Source organism: Staurois parvus, unplaced genomic scaffold (genome assembly GCF_062004578.1).
Source record: "Staurois parvus isolate SC_StPar_1 unplaced genomic scaffold, SC_StPar_1.0 ptg000711l, whole genome shotgun sequence".
In the NCBI taxonomy this organism is placed as follows: domain Eukaryota; kingdom Metazoa; phylum Chordata; class Amphibia; order Anura; family Ranidae; genus Staurois; species Staurois parvus.
In genome coordinates this window covers 225,911-251,091 of record NW_028318507.1, presented here as the reverse complement: position 1 = coordinate 251,091, position 25,181 = coordinate 225,911, and the positions used below count along the sequence as shown (strand labels likewise).

At 43.5% G+C, this 25,181-nt stretch overlaps 1 protein-coding gene across 3 annotated transcripts in view; it reads left to right on the top strand.

Moving 5' to 3' along the window:
* Nucleotides 1–24,431, top strand: part of LOC149445757 (threonine synthase-like 2) — a 46,379-nt gene extending 21,948 nt beyond the window's left edge. The window contains exons 6-8 of one of the 3 annotated variants that reach the window (XM_089653409.1): nucleotides 4,694–4,801; nucleotides 11,542–11,667; nucleotides 22,675–24,431. In XM_089653409.1, coding sequence (XP_089509535.1) covers nucleotides 4,694–4,713 — 20 coding nt within the window. In that variant the 3' untranslated portion in view covers nucleotides 4,714–4,801; nucleotides 11,542–11,667; nucleotides 22,675–24,431. Of the gene's footprint in view, nucleotides 1–4,693; nucleotides 4,802–5,087; nucleotides 5,268–11,541; nucleotides 11,668–15,069; nucleotides 15,231–22,674 lie in introns of those variants that run through there. The other 2 variants (XM_089653410.1, XM_089653411.1) reach the window with 2 other exon arrangements.
* The last annotated feature ends 750 nt before the right edge of the window (nucleotides 24,432–25,181 follow it).

Genomic DNA, 25,181 nt, shown 5'->3' with positions numbered 1-25,181 from the left:
GACCATTCAGAGTATGAATCAATAACCACTACTCTCTGAATACGATCTTTTAGCCAGTTTTCTATCAATTTACATTCAGATTTTTCCAAGCCTGTAGACTTTACCTTACACATTAGCCGTGTGTGGGGAACTGTGTCAAACACTTTGGCAAAATCCAAGTATACCATTTTTATATTTATTAAAAGCTCTTTTCTTATTATCTATAGCCTTTTTAACTTTGGCCGTAAGCCACATAGATTTGATTTTTAGCCCTTTAAACGTGTTGCCCATGGGAATATATTTTGCAGTGTGTTCACATACAGTCTTTGAAGAACTCCCATTTCTGTGTTGTGTTCATCAATGCCAATATTCCCTCCCAGTCTAAGGCTTGGAGAGCAACTCTCAGCCTTGAAAAATTAGCTCTCTTGAAATTGATCCTTTTTATTTTTCCCGTATGTGCTTGCTGTTTACAGCTAACAATAAATGAAATCATGTAATGGTCACTGCTACCCAGTGTCAAGGTCCTACCTTTTCCCTGAAGTTATGTTACTCCATGTGCTGGCGTCCATCTTGGATTCTGCTGTGCATGGTGGGAATCCTTTTATGCCTTCAGGTCTCTGAGGTCCATCCCCCAGAGGGGTGTGGCTGATGACATATAAACCTGTGGCCCGCACATGCTCTTTGCACTTGTGTCTTGTGTCTTGGTCTTCCTACAGCTCTGTGTATACGCTCGTGACTCTTCTGGTATCTGACTCGGCTTGTGTTTAAGACCATTCTCTGTGTTTTCCTTCAATCTGACCTTCCGTTGCTGAACCCGGCCCGTGACCTGTGATTCTCTGTCTACTGTCCTGTACCGTTTTGTCCCGTTGTTGTCGACCCGGCTTGCCTGACTACGCTATTGTCATTCTCACCAGCTACACGCCATTGGCGGCGGCTATTACCGCAGCTGGGGTGTCTCGGGGGCCGCGACCTGGTTCCTGGCTGCGTCAAGTCCATCCCCACCATCAGGGGCCCTGGTGAAGGGCAGCCTGGGACTTAGACTCCGCGCCCTGAGGGACTTCGGTCTGTTGGTGGTGGTTGTCGTCAGCCAGTGCGTTACCCTGCCACTAGGCCTACCTGTCCGTTCCACAGCCCTGCCCTGACACCCAGATGTTCTTTTATATGGACATTAGTAATAAGCTCTGGTTTGAGATTACCAGGTCCAGCAGAGCATCGTTCCTAGTAGGGGCCTCTATGAACTGGACCATAAAATTGTCCTGTAGTAGGTTTAAAAATGTTTGCCCTTTAACTGTTCCTGCAGTACCATTACTCCAGTCAATTTCCGAGTAGTTAAAATCCCCCATTATTATCACTGTCCCAGCCCTTTCGATCTGTGCAAGGAGCTAAGTTTCCACCTGCTCATTAACACTGGGAAGTGTAACTTGGTTATTAATTTTGATATAAGGAAGCTGCCATCTTAGCCTCTGTTTGATCTGCAGTTGCCGTGGTTCTGCACATTTGATCAGTTATGACACCAGACAATTTATGGCTTGTCAGTTCAGTTGAGAGCTGTCATTCACAGCATGCTTTGAATACAACAGTTCTGGGAAACCATTACATTGATGGGTTTTGTTCCACTTTAAAGTCGGCACTCCACCTTAAGTTGCTCAGCACCCATGCTCTGCCCCAGCCTTTTTCAACCAGGGTACCTTTTGGGTTCTTCAAGGGTGCTTTGGAAAATGCCTAAAAACTTCCCCAAAATTGTGTACAACCCAGTGGGTAGATTAAGCCTGTTTTTTGTTACACAAGGCCATCGTTTTTAATTAACTGTGCAGGCCAGTCACCAGCATTCTAACAATCACTGACATCATTGGTTGATAAGGAGAACATCAGACACCTACACGGCATCTTTATTTAACCCTTCCTCCCCGCCCCACTCTGTCAGCACTGGTTCACGTTAACTGAATTGGGGAGAGAAAATAAGGAAGCAATGTTGGAATACTAGTCAGTACCAGTCTGGATAAGAGTAATTGCTTTGAAATAATAAATCACCTCTAATGTTGGGTGTCTTATGTGTGTGGATGTTGATGTATTATGTAAAACGATTAGTTTAGATTTTTACATTTTAGAATGGGGTGCCTTGAGATCATCTATAATTTTAAAGGATGTCTTGACTGTTAAAAGGTTTAGAAAAATGGTTCTACCCATCTGTGATGTTCCTGGAGGGCTATTTAATTAGGTTGATGGGATAGTGAAAAAGGCCTTCAAGCTGTGGTAAGAAGCAAGTAGTAGTTCTCGTCTTGGACCTGTTCATAGCCTCCATGTAACCAGGAAGCTTTTCCACATAAGCTTTCCCTCCAGGGGGAGCATAAGGACTTTTCCCACTTGATGGGGTAAGACAAATCGTATTCCACCCTTAGAGGAATGTTGGGACTACAGTTGCAAGAAAAAGTATGTGAACCGCTTGGGATTATGTGGAGTTTTGCATGAATTGGGCATAAAATGTGCTGTGAACGTCATCTAAGTCACAACAATAGAAGAACACAGTCTGCTGAACATAATACTACACAAACATTAGATGTTGCCATGGTTTAATTGCACATAACATGTAAACATTCACAGTGCAGGGAGGAAAAAGTATGTGAGGCCCTAGCTTAATGACTTCTCCCAGAGCTAATTGGAGCCAGGAGTGAGCCAACCTTGACTCCAATCAGTGTGATGATATTGGGTGTGTTGCTGACAGCTGTCCTTAAAAAACACACACCTGTTTTGGGTTTACTGGTTTCAAGAAGCACTGTCTGATGTGAACCATGCCTCGCAGAAAAGAGCTCTCAGAAGACCTACGATCAAGAATTGTTGACTTACATGAAGCTGGAAAGGGTTACAAAAGTATCTCCAAAAGCCTTGATGTTCATGTGTCCACGGTAAGACAGACTGTCTACAAATGGAGAAAGTTTAGCACTGTTGCTACTCTCCCTAGGCATGGTCGTCCTGTAAAAATAACTGCAAGAGCACAGCGCAGAATGCTGCATGAGGTAACGAAGAATCCCAGAGTGTCAGCTAAAGACCTACAGAAATCTCTGGCACATGCTAACATTTTTGTTGACACATCTACAATAAGGAAAACATTAAACAAGAATGGAGTACATGGGAGGATACCACAGAGGAAACCATTGCTGTCCAAAAAGAATATTGCAGCACGTTTGAAGTTTGCAAAAGAGCACCTGGATGTTCCACAGCACTACTGGCAAAATATACTGTGGACAGATGAAACCAAGATTGAGTTGTTTGGGAAGAACACACAACACTATGTGTGGAGAAAAAAAGGCACAGCACACCAACATCAAAACCTCATCCCCACTGTAAAACATGGCGGAGGGAGCATCATGGTTTGGGGCTGCTTTGCGGCCTCAGGGCCTGGACGGATTGTTGTCATTGATGGGAAAATGAATTCCAGAGTTTATCAAGACATTTTGCAGGAAAACGTACGACCATCTGTCCGCCAACTGAAGCTCCGCAGAGGATGGGTGATGCAACAGGACAATGACCCAAAGCATACAAGTAATTCAACAAAACAATGGCTGCAACAGCACAGAATACACCTTCTGGAGTGGCCCAGTCAGAGTCCTGACCTCAACCCGATTGAAATGCTGTGGCATGACCTTAAGAGAGCGATTCACGCCAGACATCCCAAGAATATTGTTACACTGAAACAGTTTTGTGAAGAGGAGTGGTCCAAAATTACTCCAGATCATTGTGCAGGTCTGATCTGCAACTACAGGAAAAATTTGGTTGAGGTTATTGCTGCCAAAGGAGGGTCAACCAATTATTAAGTCCAAAGGTTCACATACTTTTTCCTCCCTGCACTGTGAATGTTTACATGTTATGTGCAATTAAACCATGGCAACATCTAATGTTTGTGTAGTATTATGTTCAGCAGACTGTGTTCTTCTATTGTTGTGACTTCAGAGCACATTTTATGCCCAATTCATGCAAAACTCCACGTAATCCCAAGGGGTTCACATACTTTTTCTTGCAACTGTATGTTCTATCCACTGCTATGCCACTGGTCTCTCCCTCTCCACCTTTCCTTGTATTAAAGGAATTGTTGTAACTCATAACGCTTGCTGCCACCATTACCCTACATGGCTGGCTGTTCACTTGTAGGACTATGCTTGGACATGGCCAAGGAGAATAAGGAAGACCAAGGATGGTTGGAAGAAATTGCCGGTTCAGTTGAAGAGCCTGGGTTCAGATTAGGCCAGGCTGGGATGCTCACAGGGTGTCTTGGGGCGATGTCTGGAGGTTTCTGCTTAGGAAACTACAGGAGCACTGGCATTAAGGGGCCACAGAGTGTCCATGGATTGCCCAAGCCGGTAAGGAAAGAGTAAGGGGTAGATTTACTAAAGCTGGAGAGTACAAAATCTGGTGCAGCTCTGCATAGAAACCAATCAGTTTCCAGGTTGTTTTTGTCGAAGTTTAATTGAACAAGCTGAAGTTAGGAGCTGATTGGCTACCATGCACAGCTACACCAGATTTTGAGTGCTCCAGTTTTAGTAAATCTCCCCCTTAGACTTCACATGGTCCTGTCACATCACATTATCACCCTTGACACTGATCCCCACTTATTTTTCTAGTCGGTGAGAATATCTTGTAGTTTTATGTGATTGTTATGTGAGATAGGCAGAACTATTGTGTAGACTTACCTTTTTCTGTTCTGTTTCTGCCCATCCAGCTGGTTGCTGCTGTAAATAAAAATGATATCCTTCACAGAGCCATTCAACATGGAGACTTCTCATTGGGAGAAACAGAGATGACATTAGCCTCTGCAATGGATATCCAGGTATTAAATGTTATACAGCTTACACCTTCTATATGTTTTCAGAGTGCTTATCTTGTAGAGGTGGCAGGAACAGCAGCCTGGGCAAGTCAATCCAGAAAACCTGCCAATGGGCCCACTTTCTGGCAAAGTCCAACCCATCTCCACATTTCATTTTTGTCACATGCTATTGTAGTTTTTCCCTCCTTTATGGACCCTAAGCATTGCATCTGCAGGTCTATAGATGAATGGAAATAGATGTAAGGGAGCTGTTTAATCTTTCAAAGCATTTGTCTTTCTGTCCAACCAGTTCTGAGATTCAAACAGCTCTGCCACAGACCACAACCATGCCTGGAGGACAGAAGACCTGAAATTCTCTGCTCCACTTCCATAACACTTGCAGATGTCCACCCCACATCACCCTGTGATTTGACAATAAAAGGACAAGCAGCAGAAAGATGACTCTTCATTAAAAAAGTGATAAAAAATATATTTTTATAAGTATTTTTATTATAACAAAATTTAGGGGAAACCATTTTTGCAGCATTTTCAGTCTTTTTTTTTCTTCCTTTTTATAGTAAAAAAATAAAGAAAAAAACAAAACAATGGTTTCTAAATACATTAAAAAGAAAGCTCTACCTATCTAAATGATATACACAAAATTAATGTTTGTACAGTGTGTCATGACATGAGTAATTGTCAGTCAAACTATCAATGAAACCTGAAAATGGCTTTCTAATGAAGGGGTACTACAGGCTGGTGCTCAAGTTGTTCGAGACCCTACAAGTGGAAAAAATACCTCTTGATCTGCAGAAATGCATTCAACAACTAATTCCTGTTTTAAGCTGACAACACGCAGCATTTTTGTGGACTGAGTGGTGTCAGCCCTGCTCAGTTGTCTGTTATTAAACAACTCAACCTCTTCCACTGTTTTCATCTGTACAATATAGAGCAGCCTTTCTCAACCTATTAACCCCAGAGGAATCTGTGAAATAATTTTGTAGGTCTCATGGAACCCTTGGTATGAATAGTCAGTTGGGTCTATTGGAAAAATGTCTCGTACCTTGGTGGTCAGTGGGAAGATTGCCCTCCTTAGAGTGGTGGCTTCAATGACGCCCTTACAGTCAGCTAAAAAGATCATTGTTGTCTTTCTACTGACTCTGCAAAGTGGTTATGGACCTGCAACTATGAAGGCACCATGATAAGGGACACAGCTCAAGGAACTTCCAGCAACCTCTGGAGGAACCCTCGACTGAGAATGGCTGACAAAGACAGTAATTATTCTGTATTCCAAAGATAAGGACTAGGAGGGCTAATTTCTCTCCTTAAAGTGTTACTAAACTCACAACAATAATATCAGCCTGTATATGCAGTAAAGCATGCTTGTTATACTCACTGTGGAACCTAAGGGGTTAATCATCTGCACTGTGTAAAAAGGATGTTTGATCCTATCTTCTCTCTTCCTCCCCTTTTTCAAGCGACCACCTCTTATCTCCTGATAAGACAGACTGAACCGTAGGTATTTTGCACATGCTCAGTTTGGTGTGTATTACTAGAACGGTTTTTTTTTTTTCTTGGGAGAGTGCATGTGATGAGCACAGGGACAATCAGCACTGGTCAGACAGAGGTCAGGGGTTCTGCATCCTACTATAGCAAAAAGAAAACTCCTACTAGCTTTAGCTGGAAGATAATAAAAATCACAAGACTGCTCTAACTGCTGATGAGAAAAGGTATTTAGCAGTTTACATTTACTAAAATAATTGCATTTCCATGTTGTGTGTAGTGTGGGAGACTGGATATAGTGAATGCAGGGTCCAGGGAGATCATATATAGTGAATGCCGGGTCCTGGGAGACCATATATAGTGAATGCAGGGTCCAGGGAGACCGGATATAGTGAATGCAGGGTCCGGGGAGACCGGATATAGTGAATGCGGGGTCCGGGGAGACCGGATATAGTGAATGTGGGGTCCGGGGAGACCGGATATAGTGAATGCGGGGTCCGGGGAGACCAGATATAGTGAATGCGGGGTCCGGGGAGACCGGATATAGTGAATGCAGGGTCCGGGGAGACCAAATATAGTGAATGCAGGGTCCGGGGAGACCGGATATAGTGAATGCAGGGTCCGGGGAGACCCGATATAGTGAATGCAGGGTCCGGGGAGACCCGATATAGTGAATGCAGGGTCCGGGGAGACCAGATATATAGTGAATGCGGGGTCTGGGGAGACCAGATATAGTGAATGCGGGATCTGGGGAGACCGGATATAGTGAATGCGGGGTCCGGGGAGACCGGATATAGTGAATGCGGGGTCTGGGAAGACCGGATATAGTGAATGCGGGGTCTGGGGAGACCGGATATAGTGAATGCGGGGTCTGGGGAGACCGGATATAGTGAATGCGGGGTCCGGGGAGACCGGATATAGTGAATGCAGGGTCCGGGGAGACCGGATATAGTGAATGCGGGGTCTGGAAAGACCGGATATAGTGAATGCGGTGTCTGGGGAGACCGGATATAGTGAATGCGGGGTCTGGGGAGACCGGATATAGTGAATGCGGGGTCCGGGGAGACCGGATATAGTGAATGCAGGGTCCGGGGAGACTGGATATAGTGAATGCGGGGTCCGGAGAGACCGGATATAGTGAATGTGGGGTCCGGGGAGACCGGATATAGTTAGTGCAGGGTCCGGGGAGACCAAATATAGTGAATGCAGGGTCTGGGGAGACCGGATATAGTGAATGCGGGGTCCGGGGAGACCGGATATAGTGAATGCAGGGTCCGGGGAGAGCAGATATAGTGAATGCAGGGTCCGGGGAGACCGGATATAGTGAATGCAGGGTCCGGGGAGACCAGATATAGTGAATGCAGGGTCCGGGGAGACCAGATATAGTGAATGCAGGGTCCGGGGAGACCAGATATAGTGAATGCAGGGTCCTGGGAGACCAGATATAGTGAATGCAGGGTCCGGGGAGACCAGATATAGTGAATGCAGGGTCCGGGGAGACCGGATATAGTGAATGCAGGGTCCGGGGAGACCAGATATAGTGAATGCAGGGTCTGGGGAGACCGGATGTAGTGAATGCAGGGTCCGGGGAGAGCAGATGTAGTGAATGCAGGGTCCGGGGAGACCGGATGTAGTGAATGCAGGGTCCGGGGAGAGCAGATGTAGTGAATGCAGGGTCCGGGGAGAGCAGATGTAGTGAATGCAGGGTCCGGGGAGAGCAGATATAGTGAATGCAGGGTCCGGGGTTTAGTAACACTTTAAGATAACAGAGGAAGTATGCACAGGACAACCCTGAATATTTCCAGGATCAAGTGATATTATCAAACAGATATAACAAAACACTTACAATTGTATAATTGACAAATTAAAAAGGTGCAAATAAGAGAAGTTCATTATTAGGGTTTTCATACACCTTAAAGAATAAGTTCACCTTTCGAAACATGTTACATGTTATACCCATATTCTGCGTGTAACATGTTCTGGAAGGAGTGGCCCCCCTTCCCCCAATGTGACAGCCCCCTCCCCTTCCCCCACTAGCTGTCACAATTTAAAAAAAAGTGTTTGTGCAGGACTCTGCCTTCCTGTGTCACTCATTCACAGTATGCTGTGAATGGGAAGAATACAAGTTCCCACATCCTCTGTGGCTGTTGTCTTGTAGTTCTCAATAAACTACCACGGCTCTGTTGAGTGCTCTGGTAGCTCATTGATTCTTTGTCAGTGTGTATCTGCTTGCCCATATGATGTACGAGCAGACAGCTTACACCGACAGTCTGCAGTTCTGCATGGCACCGGTGATCTGCTGGTGCAATGCTTTCCAGGCTCACAGAACAAAAAATAGTAAATGCACATTTTTATTACCTGCAAAAAATGTGCAATTATTATTTTTTGTTAGAGGTGATTGCAGCCGTATTAGTGCATTTGCGACAGAAACAATTGAGTACTGTCCGTGATACTTTTTTTTATTTGCACGGAGTATGTCCCCTTCTTCAAGGTCCAAGTAGTACCGTTATGATGGGTCTGTTATGATGGGTCCCATCATAACAGTACTGCTTGGACTTTGAAGAAGGGGACATACCCCGTGCAAATAAAAAAAAGTATCACGGACAGTACTCAATTGTTTATTTTTTGTTAAAAAGTGAACTTATCCTTTTAACCTGTTCCATTTTTTTTATGAGATTGGGTGGATAGCTCTATAAATATCTCTGTTTTACCCCCTTAGGACCTATATAGTGCAAATCTTAAAGTGTCTTGTGCTAATTGTAAACACACTTATATTAATTATAAAACATCCATTCATATGTGTGAACTACCAAATGTGGCTTCCACCTGTGCAAACAAATCTTATGTTTTTCACAAGATGCCACAGGTGGAAGCCTCCTGTGTTCACTAAGCAGCACGGCAACCACTTGGCATGGGATCCAGGAGCTAATAGAAATCACTGTAGTAGCTGTGCCTACTACAGTGATTTCTGTCTCCAGGGGGATTTTCCAGAAATGGCACATACATACTTACGCAGGGCCCTCTGATTCCTCCTGTATTCATTTGTATTGTAATTGTATTGTCCAAGCTGGATCAATGTCACTACTCACCACATACCTTGAATTCAGCTTTAAAGATCTGTTCTCTGCTGACATCTAGTGGAGAAATAGCAGAATGCAATTAATATTTTACTGCCTGTCACCCAATACAAAATTAAAGGCACAACCACCTTTCCAGACTTTTGCTGTAAAACCCATTTCACATGAGGTGGATTACATTCTTATCAGCAGGGGATCAGCTCACAGGTCCCCTGCTGATTGGTGCAGAGCGGGCAGATGACACATCCATAATAACAAAAATCACCAGCACCAAAAAATAATGTGAAATAATTCTTAACCTCCCTGGAGGTATTCCTGAGTTTAGCTCGGGTAAAGTTTCAGCACCACATGCGGTAACCCCGAGCTACACTCGGGAATACAATGCAGCATTGCTCCGGGATCCCTCGATCATTTACCTTGTCCTGCACTACTGCGATGTCCCCCCTGCAGCGTCCCCAGCCATCTCCTCCAGCCAATGCCGGCATCTGTCTTCCGGGTTCCATTCCCTGCGACGTCGGGACGTACGGGTCTTACGGGGATGTAACCGACAGGAAATTTAAAAATTTTAAAAAGTGACATTCCCTAAATACATTAAAATCACATAGTAAAACATTACTGTATCAAACCATTTCACATACATTTTGTCCTGAGTGCTTTGTCCTGTGCACTGCCTGCATTTTTACTGTTCTTTCTGCCTGGAAATTGAGAAACGTCCATGGTGTCCAAAAAGAGTCCCTTTAGGTCAAAAGTGGTTTTAGACCGGCTAGAGAACAGCGATAGTAAATCAGAACCACTTGCAGAATTGAATGATAATGATTCGTGGGGAAACAATTTTGCGACTTTGTTAAGTGATGTGCGAACTTGGTGCTATATTTCAAATTTCAGTGTTTTTGGTTTGATTACATTATTGAATTAAATTTATTATTATTATATTATTTTTTATGATTATTTATTAAATTATAATTTATAATTTCGCGTTTCAAATTTTAACATACCCGGGATGTTTACTAGGCTCTTGTTCAGACAGTTTTCAGTGAGATATTAAGAGAATTACAGGCCTACAATAAAAAAATGACATATTTCCATGCAAAAAAATGTACCGCTTTGAGCACAGAAATATGAACATAATGAGACCGCTAGGGAGGCTACTATGTAAAATGTTGCTGCTCCTTTGTGATATCAATAATAAAAATAATATATATATATATAAAACAGCACAAACAAATATTAGATATATATATTAACTCACAAAAACTCAATTAGTGCAGAAAAAAAATATTTCTGCAGAAAATTTTTTTTTGTTGAGATGGTCCCAAATATATTAGATAGGATATAATAGATAGGATAAAGTCCTTATTCCAAGACCCTTGACCAGTGATCTTTGCTCGCCCTGGAGGTTGGAGGCTGATTACAATTACAATGTGTATCTCTGAGGCATTGAGTGAAAGGCAATAGTCTTACCTACAACTGGGGATTTCTGCCTAAACCTTGAGATTGGAGGCTGATCCGAGGAGGATCTTGGATTCATGAGTCCATAAAATTTATGGCATTTCATTCACCTATATCTGGGGAGTGCGGTGTGTGATAATACCACAAATGGGTGTGAATTCTGGTCAAGGGCCTTGGAATAAGGACTTTATCCTATCTATTATATCCTATCTAATATATTTGGAGTGGGACTATCTCAACAAAAAAAAATTTTTCTGCACAAATATTTTTTCTGCACTAGATGACACATCCATGTCCACTCACTATCTGCAGAGTGACCACTCAGTTTCTGCAGAGCAGACACGGACAGAACCTGCTCTGCTCTTTTTGGGCAACTGGTAGTTAATAGACTCCACTGTCCTTTTTACACCCCACTTCCCTTCGATCAGCTCTGCCTAAATGGAAGAGGATAGATTCCCTTCTGACCCGATCGGACCAGGAGGTAGGCGGGTGTAAATGGACACAAGTCCATTTTTACCCCCACTGTCCATAGGTATACATGGACCTTCTGACGAGGTGTCAGGTCTACCGGAAAAACTGACAGGTGGACATGATTTGATTGCCCGTGTGAAAAGGGCCTAAGTCTTGCTGCTAGAACTGTGATTAATCTGGGAACAGAAGACGCCAATCACTTATTGACTGACACTGTTCTTGGTCCACTAAAAAGAACATCAATTCATGTTTTATCTTTTATAGGAGCCTTACAACATGGAAAGGATATTGTGGCTAGTTGCTGATGGGGACTGTGGAAAAATTAAAGCCATGATGGAAGAATTCAATGCTAAAAAACAGCTCCGATTACCAGCAGACCTTCACCAAAAGGTAGATTATAGGCATTATAATTAAACATTCGTTATTTAGTTGCTTCTGTTTTACATATTGGGGTGGATTTACTAAAGGCTAATAGATTGTACCCTTTAAAATTGCAGTTGCTCCAGAGCTTAGTGAATGAGGTAAAGCTTTACTTTGCAAAGAATACCCAATCACATGCAAGGAAAATAAAAAACAGCATTTTTGCTTGCACGTGATTGGATGATGGAAGTCAGCAGAGCTTCCCCTCATTCACTAAGCTCTGGAGCAACTGCACTTGTAAAATGCAGTCTATTTGTCTTTAGTAAATCCACTTCACTGGGTTGCCAACATTTTGGTTTTACATGGTTTTGACTTCCAGGAATCATGCACCTTGGGTGTGTGCTGCTGTTTTTGGTGTTTTTTTTTTTACAGCCAGTAAACTCCCCAGCATGTTATCCTATGACAATTTTCCTTTGTGACACATTGGGGTTGATTTACTAAAGGCAAATAGACTGTGCACTCTGTAAGTGCAGTTGCTCCAGAGCTTAGGAAATGAGGCAAAGCTTCCCTTTGCCAAGAATACCCAATTAGGCTGGAAATACATTATACAATTTTCTGTCCAATTTCTGCCAAATTCCCTTTAGATTTACCTTCAACTATGTAGCTCAAGAGCCTACCTAAGGCTGGCTATACATTATAAAAATTTTCTGTCCAATTTCTGCCCAATTCCCTTTAGATTTACCTTTAACTATGTAGTGCAAGAGCTTACCTAAGGCTGGCCGTACATTATACAATTTTCTTGAGATTTTTACTTTAGATTTACCAAAAACCATATAATATGTGGTCAAACCTAAACAACACTTTCAGTTGTATCCAATTAGGCAGGCCCATGCGCTACATAAGTTAAAGTTTTATTTAAGCCATGCGCTACATAGTTGAAGGTAAATCTAAAGGAAAATGGGCAGAAAATGGACAGAAAATTGTATAATGTATGGGCAGCCTAATTGGATACAATTGAAAGTGTTGTTAGTTTTGACCTCCTATTATATGTTTTTTTTGTAAATCTAAACCAAAAACCTCAAGAAAATTGTATAATGTATGGCCAGCCTTATATGCAAAGAAACTAAAAAACCAGCACTTTTGCTTGTACATGATTGGATGATGGAAGTCAGCTGAGCTGCTGCTCATTTCCTAAGCTCTGGAGCAACTGCACTTACAGAGTGCACAGTCTAATTGCCTTTAGTAAATCATCCCCATAGGCTTTACTCAGCGTTTTTTGGAAGGGGAATTTTCTGGCTGGAAAAACCCCAAAACTAGTGGGTTTCAAGAGGAGTTTTTTAGCTGTAAAAATGCTCTAACGCCGGTAAATGCAGTAAAACGCAGCAAACTGGTGTTTTTGAGCCAACATTTTTAATGTGTAAAAAACGTGTCTAAACGCAACAAAACAACACTAATGTAAAGAACGTGGTAAAACATGCATTTTTATGGCGACTTTATAGGTGTCAGAGGAAAATCCCAGATGGACTGTTTTGTTGGTAGTCAGTAGTGGCTGAGCTGTGAGCCCCCCGAGTCCAAGTGTAGATAGTGTACCCTCCCAGTCACCAGACGAAATTAAACGCTCACCTTCGGGGTATGACAAAAAAAGGTCAAAAATCGCATTTCCCTTCTGGGGCATGTAAGCACTGAAGGCTCCATTCAGTCTCGAACTGTATGGTATCAATCAAACTACATATGGAAAGAGGCAAAAACAGAAGGATAGGGCTCTCCGTATAATATACTTTTATTAAAATATAAAAAACACACTTACAAAGGAGGCAAAACGTGCATAACCGAGTGCTCTAGATCACAGTGCATAGATGCAAGATAGCCGCGGGTGACGTCATAGGCGTGGCTCCTCCCCCGTACACATTACATCCTAAGACCGGACTTCGTCAGCGGGAACGGGAACAGAGCCAATCAGCACTGTCCAGGCAGAGGGTCAGGGGTTATGCAGCCTCATAGGACAGTCATTGCAGAACGAAAACTCCTCCAATAAGCTTTAACTAGTACTCTGATAGCAGTCACAAGACTGCTATATACTGCTGATGAGAAAAGGTATTTAGCAGTTTATCTTTACTAAAATAATTGCATTTCCATGTTCTGTGTACTGTGGGAGACCAGATATAGTGAATGCAGGGTCCGGGGAGACCATATATAGTGAATGCAGGGTCTGGGGAGACCAGATATAGTGAGTGCAGGGTCTGGGGAGACCAGATATAGTGAATGCAGGGTCCGGGGAGACCATATATAGTGAATGCAGGGTACTGGGAGACCAGACATAGTGAATGCAGGGTCCTGGGAGACCAGATAGGGGGCCCAGTGAGAGGCTCACTGGGCACATTTCACTAAGCGGTATCTTACCACATCCGAGTATGCGGTAGGATACCGCACAGCATTTTTAAAAAAAAGTTTGAATTCACCAAAAAACACTACTAAAATATCCTGTGAGTTATTTTATCAAGTCATGCAATATTTTAGTAGTGAAAACTATGCAGCGTTAATGTTTTAGCTGTCTGCAGGGTTCCCACTGACAGCTGAATGTAAAAGATAGAATTGCCAGCAATTAAAAAAAATAATTTAAAAAACAGCGTGGGGTCCCCCCCCCTCCATCCATACCAAGCCCTTTGAGTCTGGTATGGGTTTTGAGGGGAACCCCCACGCCAAAAGTGAAAAAAAAATAGCGTGGGGGTACCCCCCCAAAATCCATAGCAGACCCTTTTCCGAGCATGCAGCCTGGCAGATCAGCAAACGGGGGGAATAAGCGAGCGCCCACCCCCTCTTGAACCATAGCAGGCCACATGTCCTCAACATGGGGGGGGGTGCTTTGGGGCCGGGGGGCTCCCCTCCTCAAAGCACCTTGTCCTCATGTTGATGGGTACAAGGGCCTCTTCTCCACAACCCTGGGAATTGTGGGGGTGTGTGGATGCGGGGCTGGTCGGAATCTGGAAGCCCCCTTTAGCAAGGGTGCCCCCAGATCCTTCCCCCCCATGTGAATGAGTATGGGGTGCATGCTACCACTACCCATTCACAAAAAACACAGGAGATAGTCTTTGACAAGTCTTTTATTAAAAGAAGAAAAATAAAAGAATGCCCCCCAAAGTAAATCCAATGTCAATGTCAATCACGATGCCCGCCGACACTGCCAACCCGATACAAGAAAAAAAAGAAAGGATCCGCTCCCGATGCTGGCTCCCGGCCATCTGACTGCTCTGCTGGCTTGACAGTTGAGTATAACAAGCATGCTTTACTGCAGATACAGACTGTTTTTACTGTTGTGGGTTTAGTAACACTTTCAGTAAAATGAGTACGGTACAGTCATCCTTTATTAATGTAATATTGTTTAAACATAACATTCATTATTACATGAAGCTTGTTCTTGTGCATTTCTTCCAGATCTGTGCAGTAATCCAAGATAATAAAGACCGGTCACTGCTGCTCTCCTTCTTGTGCAGGGTGACTGATCTTGTGTCCGCCCCCTCCTATAGTTCTCTGCAGGCAGCCTGTGGTGGGTGGAACCTGCTCAGTCCCTCCCACAGCTCTTTCCTCTGCACAGGCTATATACATCACAATGATGATGTCACCTCTACCCAGGTAATAACTGGGTTTGCAAAGTCTTTTAATGCACACAAAATAGATTTATATCTTTTGTCATTGTTAAGAATTATATTTCAATAAACGTTTTTGTATCTAGAGTTCAGCTTTAAGCTGTTAAAGGGGGGATTGTGGCTGAGTCAACTTTATTTCCATGACTGCCACACACAGCTTGGAGACCAATTATACAGTTGAAAGAAAAAGTATGTGAACCCCTTGGGATTACGTGGAGTTTTGCATGAATTGGGCATAAAATGTGCTCTGAACGTCATCTAAGTCACAACAACAGAAGAAGACAGTCTGCTGAACATAATACTACACAAACATTAGATGTTGCCATGGTTTAATTGCACATAACATGTAAACATTCACAGTGCAGGGAGGAAAAAGTATGTGAGGCCCTAGCTTAATGACTTCTCCCAGAGCTAATTGGAGCCAGGAGTGAGCCAACCTTGACTCCAATCAGTGTGATGATATTGGATGTGTTGCTGACAGCTGTCCTGCCCTTAAAAAACACACACCTGTTTTGGGTTTACTGGTTTCAAGAAGCACTGTCTGATGTGAACCATGCCTCGCAGAAAAGAGCTCTCAGAAGACCTACGATCAAGAATTGTTGACTTGCATGAAGCTGGAAAGGGTTACAAAAGTATCTCCAAAAGCCGACTTTTTCCTCCCTGCACTGTGAATGTTTACATGTTATGTGCAATTAAACCATGGCAGCATCTAATGTTTGTGTAGTATTATGTTCAGCAGACTGTGTTCTTCTATTGTTGTGACTTAGATGACGTTCAGAGCACATTTTATGCCCAATTCATGCAAAACTCCACGTAATCCCAAGGGGTTCACATACTTTTTCTTGCAACTGTAAGTCTGAATATCAGCAGATCACAATTCTGCAAACTATTATCAGTTTGTTAAGATTTGTGACCGCGCCCTGTCAGTCACCTCCCCCTTCCTCACCCCTCCTTTTCTACTTTTATCCTTTTCGCTTCTACTTTTTCTCCTAGATTGGGCTTCTCCTATTTTGTTTTTTTTTTTATAAATACGATTTATATTCAACAATCATATATATTCAGTAGCCAAATATCTTGGACTTTATATAAGCAGGCTGCTGTTTTATGATATCACCATGCCGCTTCTCCACCTCTTCCAATCAGAGAACACTTTAAACTTGCTCAGAAAATGCAAAGCAATCTCTGAATGGCACCCATGCTGAGCGGCTCAAGTTGGACCAATGTAACCATGTATAAATATCCAGGGGCGGACTGAACATTCGAGCACTCGGGCACTGCCTGAGGGCCCGGGATCAGTAGGGGACCCCATGAGATGCCCCTGGTACCTTTTATTGGCTTTTTCATAGGCTTTTTTGGATGTGGGCGAGGACACAGGGGCCCCATGATCCCCTATTGCCCGGGGGCCCCATGTCAGTCCGCCCCTGAAAATATCAATATGTGAAGTTCTGCTTTAAGGTGAGCTTGGACTTTAAAAGTCACCCCCTGAATACAAGTGTCAGGCAGACCATAGATGATACAATTTTCTTTTCTTCCACCATCAACGCTGATTCCCTCCCACAGCATTACTGTGTTCTGTAGTCAGGGAGCCTTCCCTGCGGCAGAACACAATGATTACTGCTGGCTGATATACCCACCGGCAGTGTTCACATGCATAAAATCAGACAGGCTGGTTGTACTGAAGTTGATCGATGGCTAGCCATCAATTCATCTATGGCCAGCTTTAGAATTTCATTATTAGTGGAAAAGCGCTTAAAGTATGAAAAGTGCAAAGTGCAAAGGTTTAAATTGCATTGTGTTCAATAGTTTAAAGTTTTAATAGCAATAATACACACATCTCCATCTCCATCCACCCAGTCATACAATCATTGGTGGTCAGTGGCATTTTAAAAGGCCCCACCCTGCATCACTGGTGGTCCGCGGCATATTCAAACCTTCCAAAACACTCCCAGAACGTTAGTGACCAGTGGCATTTAAACTCCACCAAAACAATCCCACAATCATAGGTGATCACTGGCACTTTAAAATCCCTACATCCTATTACTGGTGGTGAGCGGCGCTTTAAAACCCAAAAAGCAATCCCAAAAGACTGGTGGTTAATGGCCTTTTAACCCCCCCCCCCCCCCACCTTCAATTGCAGCCTTCCCATAGGATTGATTCATTCCTTGAATCCTTCATTCTGTAGTGAGAGGAAGAGGAGGGAACAACAATATAAACAGTACTACACTATTTACATTGGTGATCTCTGTGATTGGTAATCACATCTATCCCATGGCACAGAGCCACCCTGATCGTCTCTATGCCCTTACTAAATGTTCTCCATTGACTAATAATGGCAGGAGTAAGAGCTTTGTGTGTGTGCAAACAAAAGATTGTACTGGTACATCCATCCACCCATGTAAGGAGGTTAAACTTTTCAGGCCCCAGATTAGCACCCCCTTTAAACTTCTCTTTAGACCAGCCCCCCTAAACTTTAATTCAGACTCCAGATCAGTATCAGCTTATATCACATGACCAGAAACAAGATGTGTGGATAGTTTTCCACACCTTCCTGTATAGGCACCATGCTAGTTGAAGGTTTGATACCAGTGCTGGATTGTAGGAAAAAGCATTCAGCACTGCCAGAACATAGGGTGGGTCTGCGGGACCCTTGTATTTATTTCAAAGTCCCCAGGTTAGTTGGGAGGTATACTGTAGTCACTATGCCACAAAGAACAAAATAGTAAATTCGATCATTACATATACAGTGGGGCAAAAAAGTATTTAGTCAGCCACCAATTGTACAAGTTCTCCCACTTACAAAGATGAGAGAGGCCTGTAATTGGCATCATAGGTAGACCTCAACTATGAGAGACAAAATGAGAAAACAAATCCAGACAATCACATTGGCTGATTTGGAAAGAATTTATTTGCAAATTATGGTGGAAAATAAGTATTTGGTCACCTACAAACAAGCAAGATTTCTGGCTCTCACAGACCTGTACCTTCTCCTTTAAGAGGCTCCTCTGTCCTGCACTCATTACCTGTATCAATGGCACCTGTTTGAACTTATAAACCATATAAATGCTGCGCTACATTCAAACTTATTTAAGTGAATGTGGAATCCAATGACTCAAATCAAAATAGTAACAATAATAATAAAAATATGTGCTTAATGATACGCCGACGCGTTACGTCACAATGTCACGTGACTTCATCAGGGCACTGATGAAGTCACGTGACATTGTGACGTAACGCGTCGGCGTAGCGCGGTGACGTATTTCCGGCGTGGCGGCCATCTTGGTACACCTGTGGATTCAGCTGTACACCCAACAAACATAGATATATCCTCATCTGAGAGCATGAGGGTCTAATGTGGACTGGCTGCTACGTAAGTGCAATTTTACCAAAGATTTTATGTTCCTATGGTATAATAAACATACTACACTATGGGAGGATTCCTCTGTTTTGTTCTGAGAGATTGATATTTCACCTATACCTGGAGAAGAGCTTGAGTGGGAATATAAAATTCTGAAAAGCGATTTTGGAGTGCTTTGGTGCCTGGAGGATCTGTGAGAGGGATCCATTACTGCCCTTTGATCCGCAAGGGTCGAAGTGATGAGGTGAGAGGCTAATCCAGAAGGTGGTTGGATTCATAAGCTCTATCCACACCCAGATATCTGCACGATTTGTTTCACCTGTGGTCACTTTACAGTATTATTGGAAACAATGTTTACAGTTTTGTTCACTTTCAACATTCTATTATTGGATTTTGAGTTTGCGTTTATTATTTAGTCATTATTTCACTTCACATTTTGCACGTGTGATGTAATATATGTATGTGTATTTCTCATGCACATGCGTATAGATTTAAGTTTGTGTTTTTTCATCATTTTGGGTGGTTTATTTAATAATTTTGTTATCATTAAGCACATATTTTTATTATTATTGTTACTATTTTGATTTGAGTCATTGGATTCCACATTCACTTAAATAAGTTTGAATGTAGCGCAGCATTTATATGGTTTATATTTACTTGATCACTGGTATATGATTTAATGCTAGCAGCTGTTTGGGGTTCATATATTAATTTAGTTTGTTTTAAACACACATTTGGAGCGCAGGAGGGTCACACCACTTTTGCAACCTGTTTGAACTTGTTATCAGTATAAAAGACACCTGTCTACAACCTCAAACAGTCACACTCCAAACTCCACTATGGTGAAGACCAAAGAGCTGTCGAAGGACACCAGAAACAACATTGTAGACCTGCACCAGGCTGGGAAGACTGAATTTGCAATAGGCAAGGAGCTTGGTGTGAACAAATCAACTGTGGGAGCAATAATTAGAAAATGGAAGACATACAAGACCACTGATAATCTCCCTCGATCTGAGGCTCCACGCAAGATCTCACCGCGTGAGTTCAAATTGATCACAAGAACGGTGAGCAAAAATCCCAGGACCACATGGGGGGACCTAGTGAATGACCTGCAGAGAGCTGGGACCAACGTAACAAAGGCTACCATCAGTAACACACTACGCCGCCAGGGACTCAGATCCTGCAGTGCCAGACGTGTCCCCCTGCTTAAGCCAGTACATGTCCGGGCCCATCTGAAGTTTGCTAGAGAGCATTTGGATGATCCAGAAGAGGATTGGGAGAATGTCATATGGTCAGATGAAACCAAAATAGAACTGTTTGATAGAAACACAACTCGTCGTGTTTGGAGGAGAGAGAATGCTGAGTTGCATCCAAAGAACACCATACCTACTGTGAAGCATGGGGGTGGCAACATCATGCTTTGGGGCTGTTTCTCCGCAAAGGGACCAGGACGACTGATCCATGTACAGGACAGAATGAATGGGGCCATGTATCGTGAGATTTTGAGTGCAAACCTCCTTCCATCAGCAAGGGCATTGAAGATGAAATGTGGCTGGGCCTTCCAACATCACAATGATCCCAAACATACCGCCCAGGCAAGGAAGGAGTGGCTTCGTAAGAAGCATTTCAAGGTCCTGGAGTGGCCTAGCCAGTCTCCAGATCTCAACCCCATAGAAAACCTTTGGAGGGAGTTGAAAGTCCGTGTTGCCCAGCGACAGCCCCAAAACATCACTGCTCTAGAGGAGATCTGCATGGAGGAATGGGCCAACATACCAGCAACAGTGTGTGCCAACCTTGTGAAGACTTACAGGAAACGTTTGACCTCTGTCATTGCCAACATAGGATATATAACAAAGTATTGAGATGAACTTTTGATATTGACCAAATACTTATTTTCCACCATAATTTGCAAATAAATTCTTTCCAAATCAGCCAATGTGATTGTCTGGATTTGTTTTCTCATTTTGTCTCTCATAGTTGAGGTCTACCTATGATGCCAATTACAGGTCTCTCTCATCTTTTTAAGTGGGAGAACTTGCACAATTGGTGGCTGACTAAATACATTTTTGCCCCGCTGTAGTTCCCTGTTTACAGGATATAGATGTGAACACCTTGTCTGGTTCGTTTAAATAATTGGGAACTACCTAGCAACTGGACACCAGAGAGACAATAAATGTCTTGGTCAGAATTAGGTAATCACGTACTATACATACTGTATATGACATCATATAAAGTGCAGGGTCAGGACTGTGAAACATACAGGGGTCAGAAGGGTGTAACATGGGGCCCTTACTTTGCTGGTGAGATCACACTGCCAGGCAGTAGGTGCATAGATCAGAGCTGAGCGCTGGAACAAGAGATTCAGCCCTGGACTTCAGGACATGACCTGGTTCAGCAGGACACCAGGATTATGCTTCAATCCTGGGACAATCCCATAGACAATGCCCCACAGTTCTAGAAGGGGCAGGACTTACGTTGTGAGGAGCACAGGGACATTTCTGATAGTCCACTGTGTGTTAACTAATCTTCACTTCAGGTCTGTGAAAGAAGAACGTGGCTCCAACGTCCCCTAGCATCCAATCTCATCAATATCACAAGCGCTGCTCTGCTACATGAATCCTTGCTGCAGCTCTAGTGCTTGTGATGTGGAGAAGATCTGGCTTCAGGGGAGCTGCAGGGTGAGAAGACCAGATGAGTTTGGTGACACCCCCTCTCTATGCGGCGCTCGGGGAACATAATGGGAGCAAAATTGATGCTCAGAGAGGGTCAGAAGGTATATTGGTGCTAAGAAGGTGGTGAAGGGAATAGTAAACCTTAGCAAGGGGGACAATAATGCCCAGTGGGAGGTGGGAGGGAACAATAATGCTCTGGGGAGGGGGGGAGGTTATAAGCAGGGTATGGGAGGAACAACAATGCGAAGATTGGGTTGAGGGAAAACTAGTCCCCAGCCAAAGTAGAGAGAACAATGTTGCCCAGCGGAGGGCGAGGGGAATAAAAATACCCTAGATGACTGTGAAAGGTGGGCGAGAACAGTAGTGCACAGAACTGGGTGTGGAAAAAATAGTGGTCAGTAACGGTACCAGTGTGTATTGGGGGGAATCAGTAGTGACCTGTGGGCTGGTTTACAATAGTACCCAGAGGGCGGTGGGGAGGAACAACAGCACCCAGTAGGGGGTGAAAGTAAACAATGGTGTCAGTGGACAAAACTTACCTTGCACTGCAGTCCTTGTCCCGCGAATCTGCTCTCTTCGTCCTCCTCCTTCTGCTACCTGGACTGAGTAGACTCTGTCAAGCAGGAGATCAGTTCGTCTGCAAAGAGCTGGAGCTGTGCGCTCCATCTCTCGGTCCTAGACACACGGGATACCAGGATTCTGTTAAAATCCTGGGACAGTCCAGAGGAGTCTGGGATAGTTTTGGTGGTATTTGGGGTTATGCCAATCCAGATGGGCTTGAGACATTAAAGATCTAAGCCCTTCAAGAGCACCTATCTTTACATTTAGGCTCTCATTAAAGGGGAATGTGAGCTCTCTTATGACAGTGATAAACCTCAATTAAAAAAATGAATACATATGAAATGTTCATGACTGGGTAGGGCGAAACGCGTTGAGGCGCATGGCCTGGATGGAGCCTGGGCTGAGGCTGCTTTTACCATACAGATTGTTGGGTTTTGCTGGATGTGAGACACCTGGGACGTTCTTTCTACATTCTGTGAATGGCTGTCACAGTGCCGATCATTACTAGAGTGCCTGGGAGATGTCAAAGACTGTGCCAAAGACTGTGCTGAAAGCATGCATTGAGTGAACTCTCAGCACAGAAACTCCCGTCACCCAAGGAAACATATGTGTAGTGTGTGGGCATTAAAGCCCACCCTCTTTGCCGCTGCACATATGTGTTACATTGGCAAGAGGCTAAGATAGAGTGGATGTCACAATTTTATAGGTATGTGAAAACTGTTTTGCTCATACTTAGATATATTCTTCTTAATCCATGTAGCTGCCTTTACCCTTGCTAATATATTTTGTCTTCCTTTCTCAACAGAGCAGTTTATGGGTCATACCACCACATGGATTTCATTTGAAATTTGGATAGGCAGTTACTAATTCCCTAATCCCAGGGGCCGCCCACACCATCTACTACTGATGCCCCCCTGATGGCGGACCAGCTCTTTGCGAAAGCCAATAGTCTTCTAGCACCATCTGTATTGCCAGTTGCTGGTTTCCAAAGGATGTCTTACATTGCATTTGGAAGGATCCAAAGGATTGGGAATACTTCTTGTTTTAAACAGGGTAAAAAGAACACTCAATTTTCTTGTTAAGAAAAAAGAAATTAAAAACACATCAAGTATTAATTTCCAGGCCCTCAGGCGAGGAAGGAAATTCCTGAGCGTTCGCCACAATCAAGGCTGGAGATATTCTTTGAATATTGTGGTTCAGGCAAGACTTGCATTGTTCAGCCTTAGTCAGCAGCAGAGTAGCAGAAATGGAGCCGTTTCTGCTGTTTTTCTTTTGGTGGAGGTGGATGGGTCACTGCCAGCATGGAGTATTTCACTGAAGCAAGCACCGCTCCATCCAGATGTAGCCAATCCAAAGCCAGGCTACGGGGAGGAGAGATCTTCTAATCAACAACTCCTTCAATCAAGTTCACAATAAACAATGATTCAACTAATCAGAGCATCGCTGCTTCCCTTCAGAGATTGTGAGATTGGTAATAACAGTCTTTTGGTATGATGCAATAAAAAAAATGTCTAAAAGGCCCCACACATGAGCTTCAAAGGCATTCCTACACCTGCGCATAATTTGCATGGAAAAATGGCTTATTGTCTAACAATGTACCTATGCAGTAAACACACTCCGTATTTTGCATTATTTCCAGACAGGGCAAAATTGATGGTATTTTTAGACCTCTAGACTCCTTAGGTATGGAAATTAAAACTACCAGGGCATGTTTTGTATTATGTTCTGAAGCGGTTGGTTTAACCTGGTCGGAACTTTTGAATATTATGTTCTGAAGCGGTTGGTTTAACCTGGTCGGAACTTTTGAATATTATGTTCTGAAGCGGTTGGTTTGACCTGGTCGGAACTTTTGAATATTATGTTCTGAAGTGGTTGGTTTGACCTGGTCGGAACTTTTGAAAAGTCTGCTATTAAAGCAGTTGTGCAGCTTAAATAAGAATGTGCTTTGTAATACCTATTGTGGAAAAAAAAAGGTGTGCACCCTCCTGTACACTTTAGTGCAGCCTTTCTCAACCAGGGTTCCTTGGTACACACTGTAATCTGGGCTGAACAAAAAAAAACTGAGGAGCTTGTGAGAAGTTCTTTGTACAATCGATGCGATGATAGTACCGCAATCTCCCCACTGAGCTATTGTTTTCAGAACACACACGATCAGCGCTCGCAGCCATTGGCTGAAAGCACTGATCGGATGTCAGTCGGCTACTGACTTTCCAGCATGCTCGTTCGACAGAAGCCATCTGTGACATCGGCTTCTGTCAAATAATGACTTGTACACACAGACCAAATGTCAGCTGTTATCTACTACTGTACCAGCTGATTTCAGCCAATATTCAACCTGGCTATATAGGGCTTTAGGTTCCTCCAGAGCAGTGTTACTTATCCTTTTAACATTGGAGGGACCCCTGGAAAAAGTTGGAGATTTCGGGGAACCCATAAAGTAATGTTGAGATGTACAACTCACAGAACATTGGTTTGATCAGCAAGCTGTTGATATAACAGCAATTATTTTTTAAATAGTATTAAAAAATAGAATCAATATTAAAATATACATGTTTATTGTAAGACTTGTGCTTGCTTTTTTCTGAAAAAAAAAATGCTAAACTCTGGATAAAACTTGAGATAAGCAGAGTATGGGGGGGGGGGGGCAACAGAGCACACTACATGGGAGGCAGCAAGGCACATCACTTGGGAACAGTGCACACAGTGGGCCCCATTACATAGGATCAGGGCACCTGGGATCTGAGCACCTTACATAGGATCAGGGCACATGGTATCAAAGAACCTTACATGGGATCAGAGCACCTTACATAGGATCAAGGTACATGGGATCAAAGCACCTTACATGGGATCAGGGCACATGGGATCACAGCGCTTTAAATGGGATCAGGGTACATGAGATCACAGCACCTTACATGGGATCATGGCACGTGGGATCACAGCACCTTACATGGGATCATAGCACATGGGATCACAGCACCTTACATGGGATCATAGCACATGGGATCAAAGCACCTTACATGGGATCAGGGCACATGGGATCACAGCGCTTTAAATGGGATCAGGGTACATGGGATCAGATCACCTTAAATGGGATCAGGGCACATGGGATCAGAACGCTTTAAATGGGATCATAGCACATGGGATCACAGCACCTTACATGGGATCAGGGCACATGGGATCAAAGCACCTTACATAGGATCAGGGCACATGGGATCAGATCACCTTAAATGGGATCAGGGCACATGGGATCAGAACGCTTTAAATGGGATCAGGGCACATGAAATCACAGCACCTTACATGGGATCATGGCAC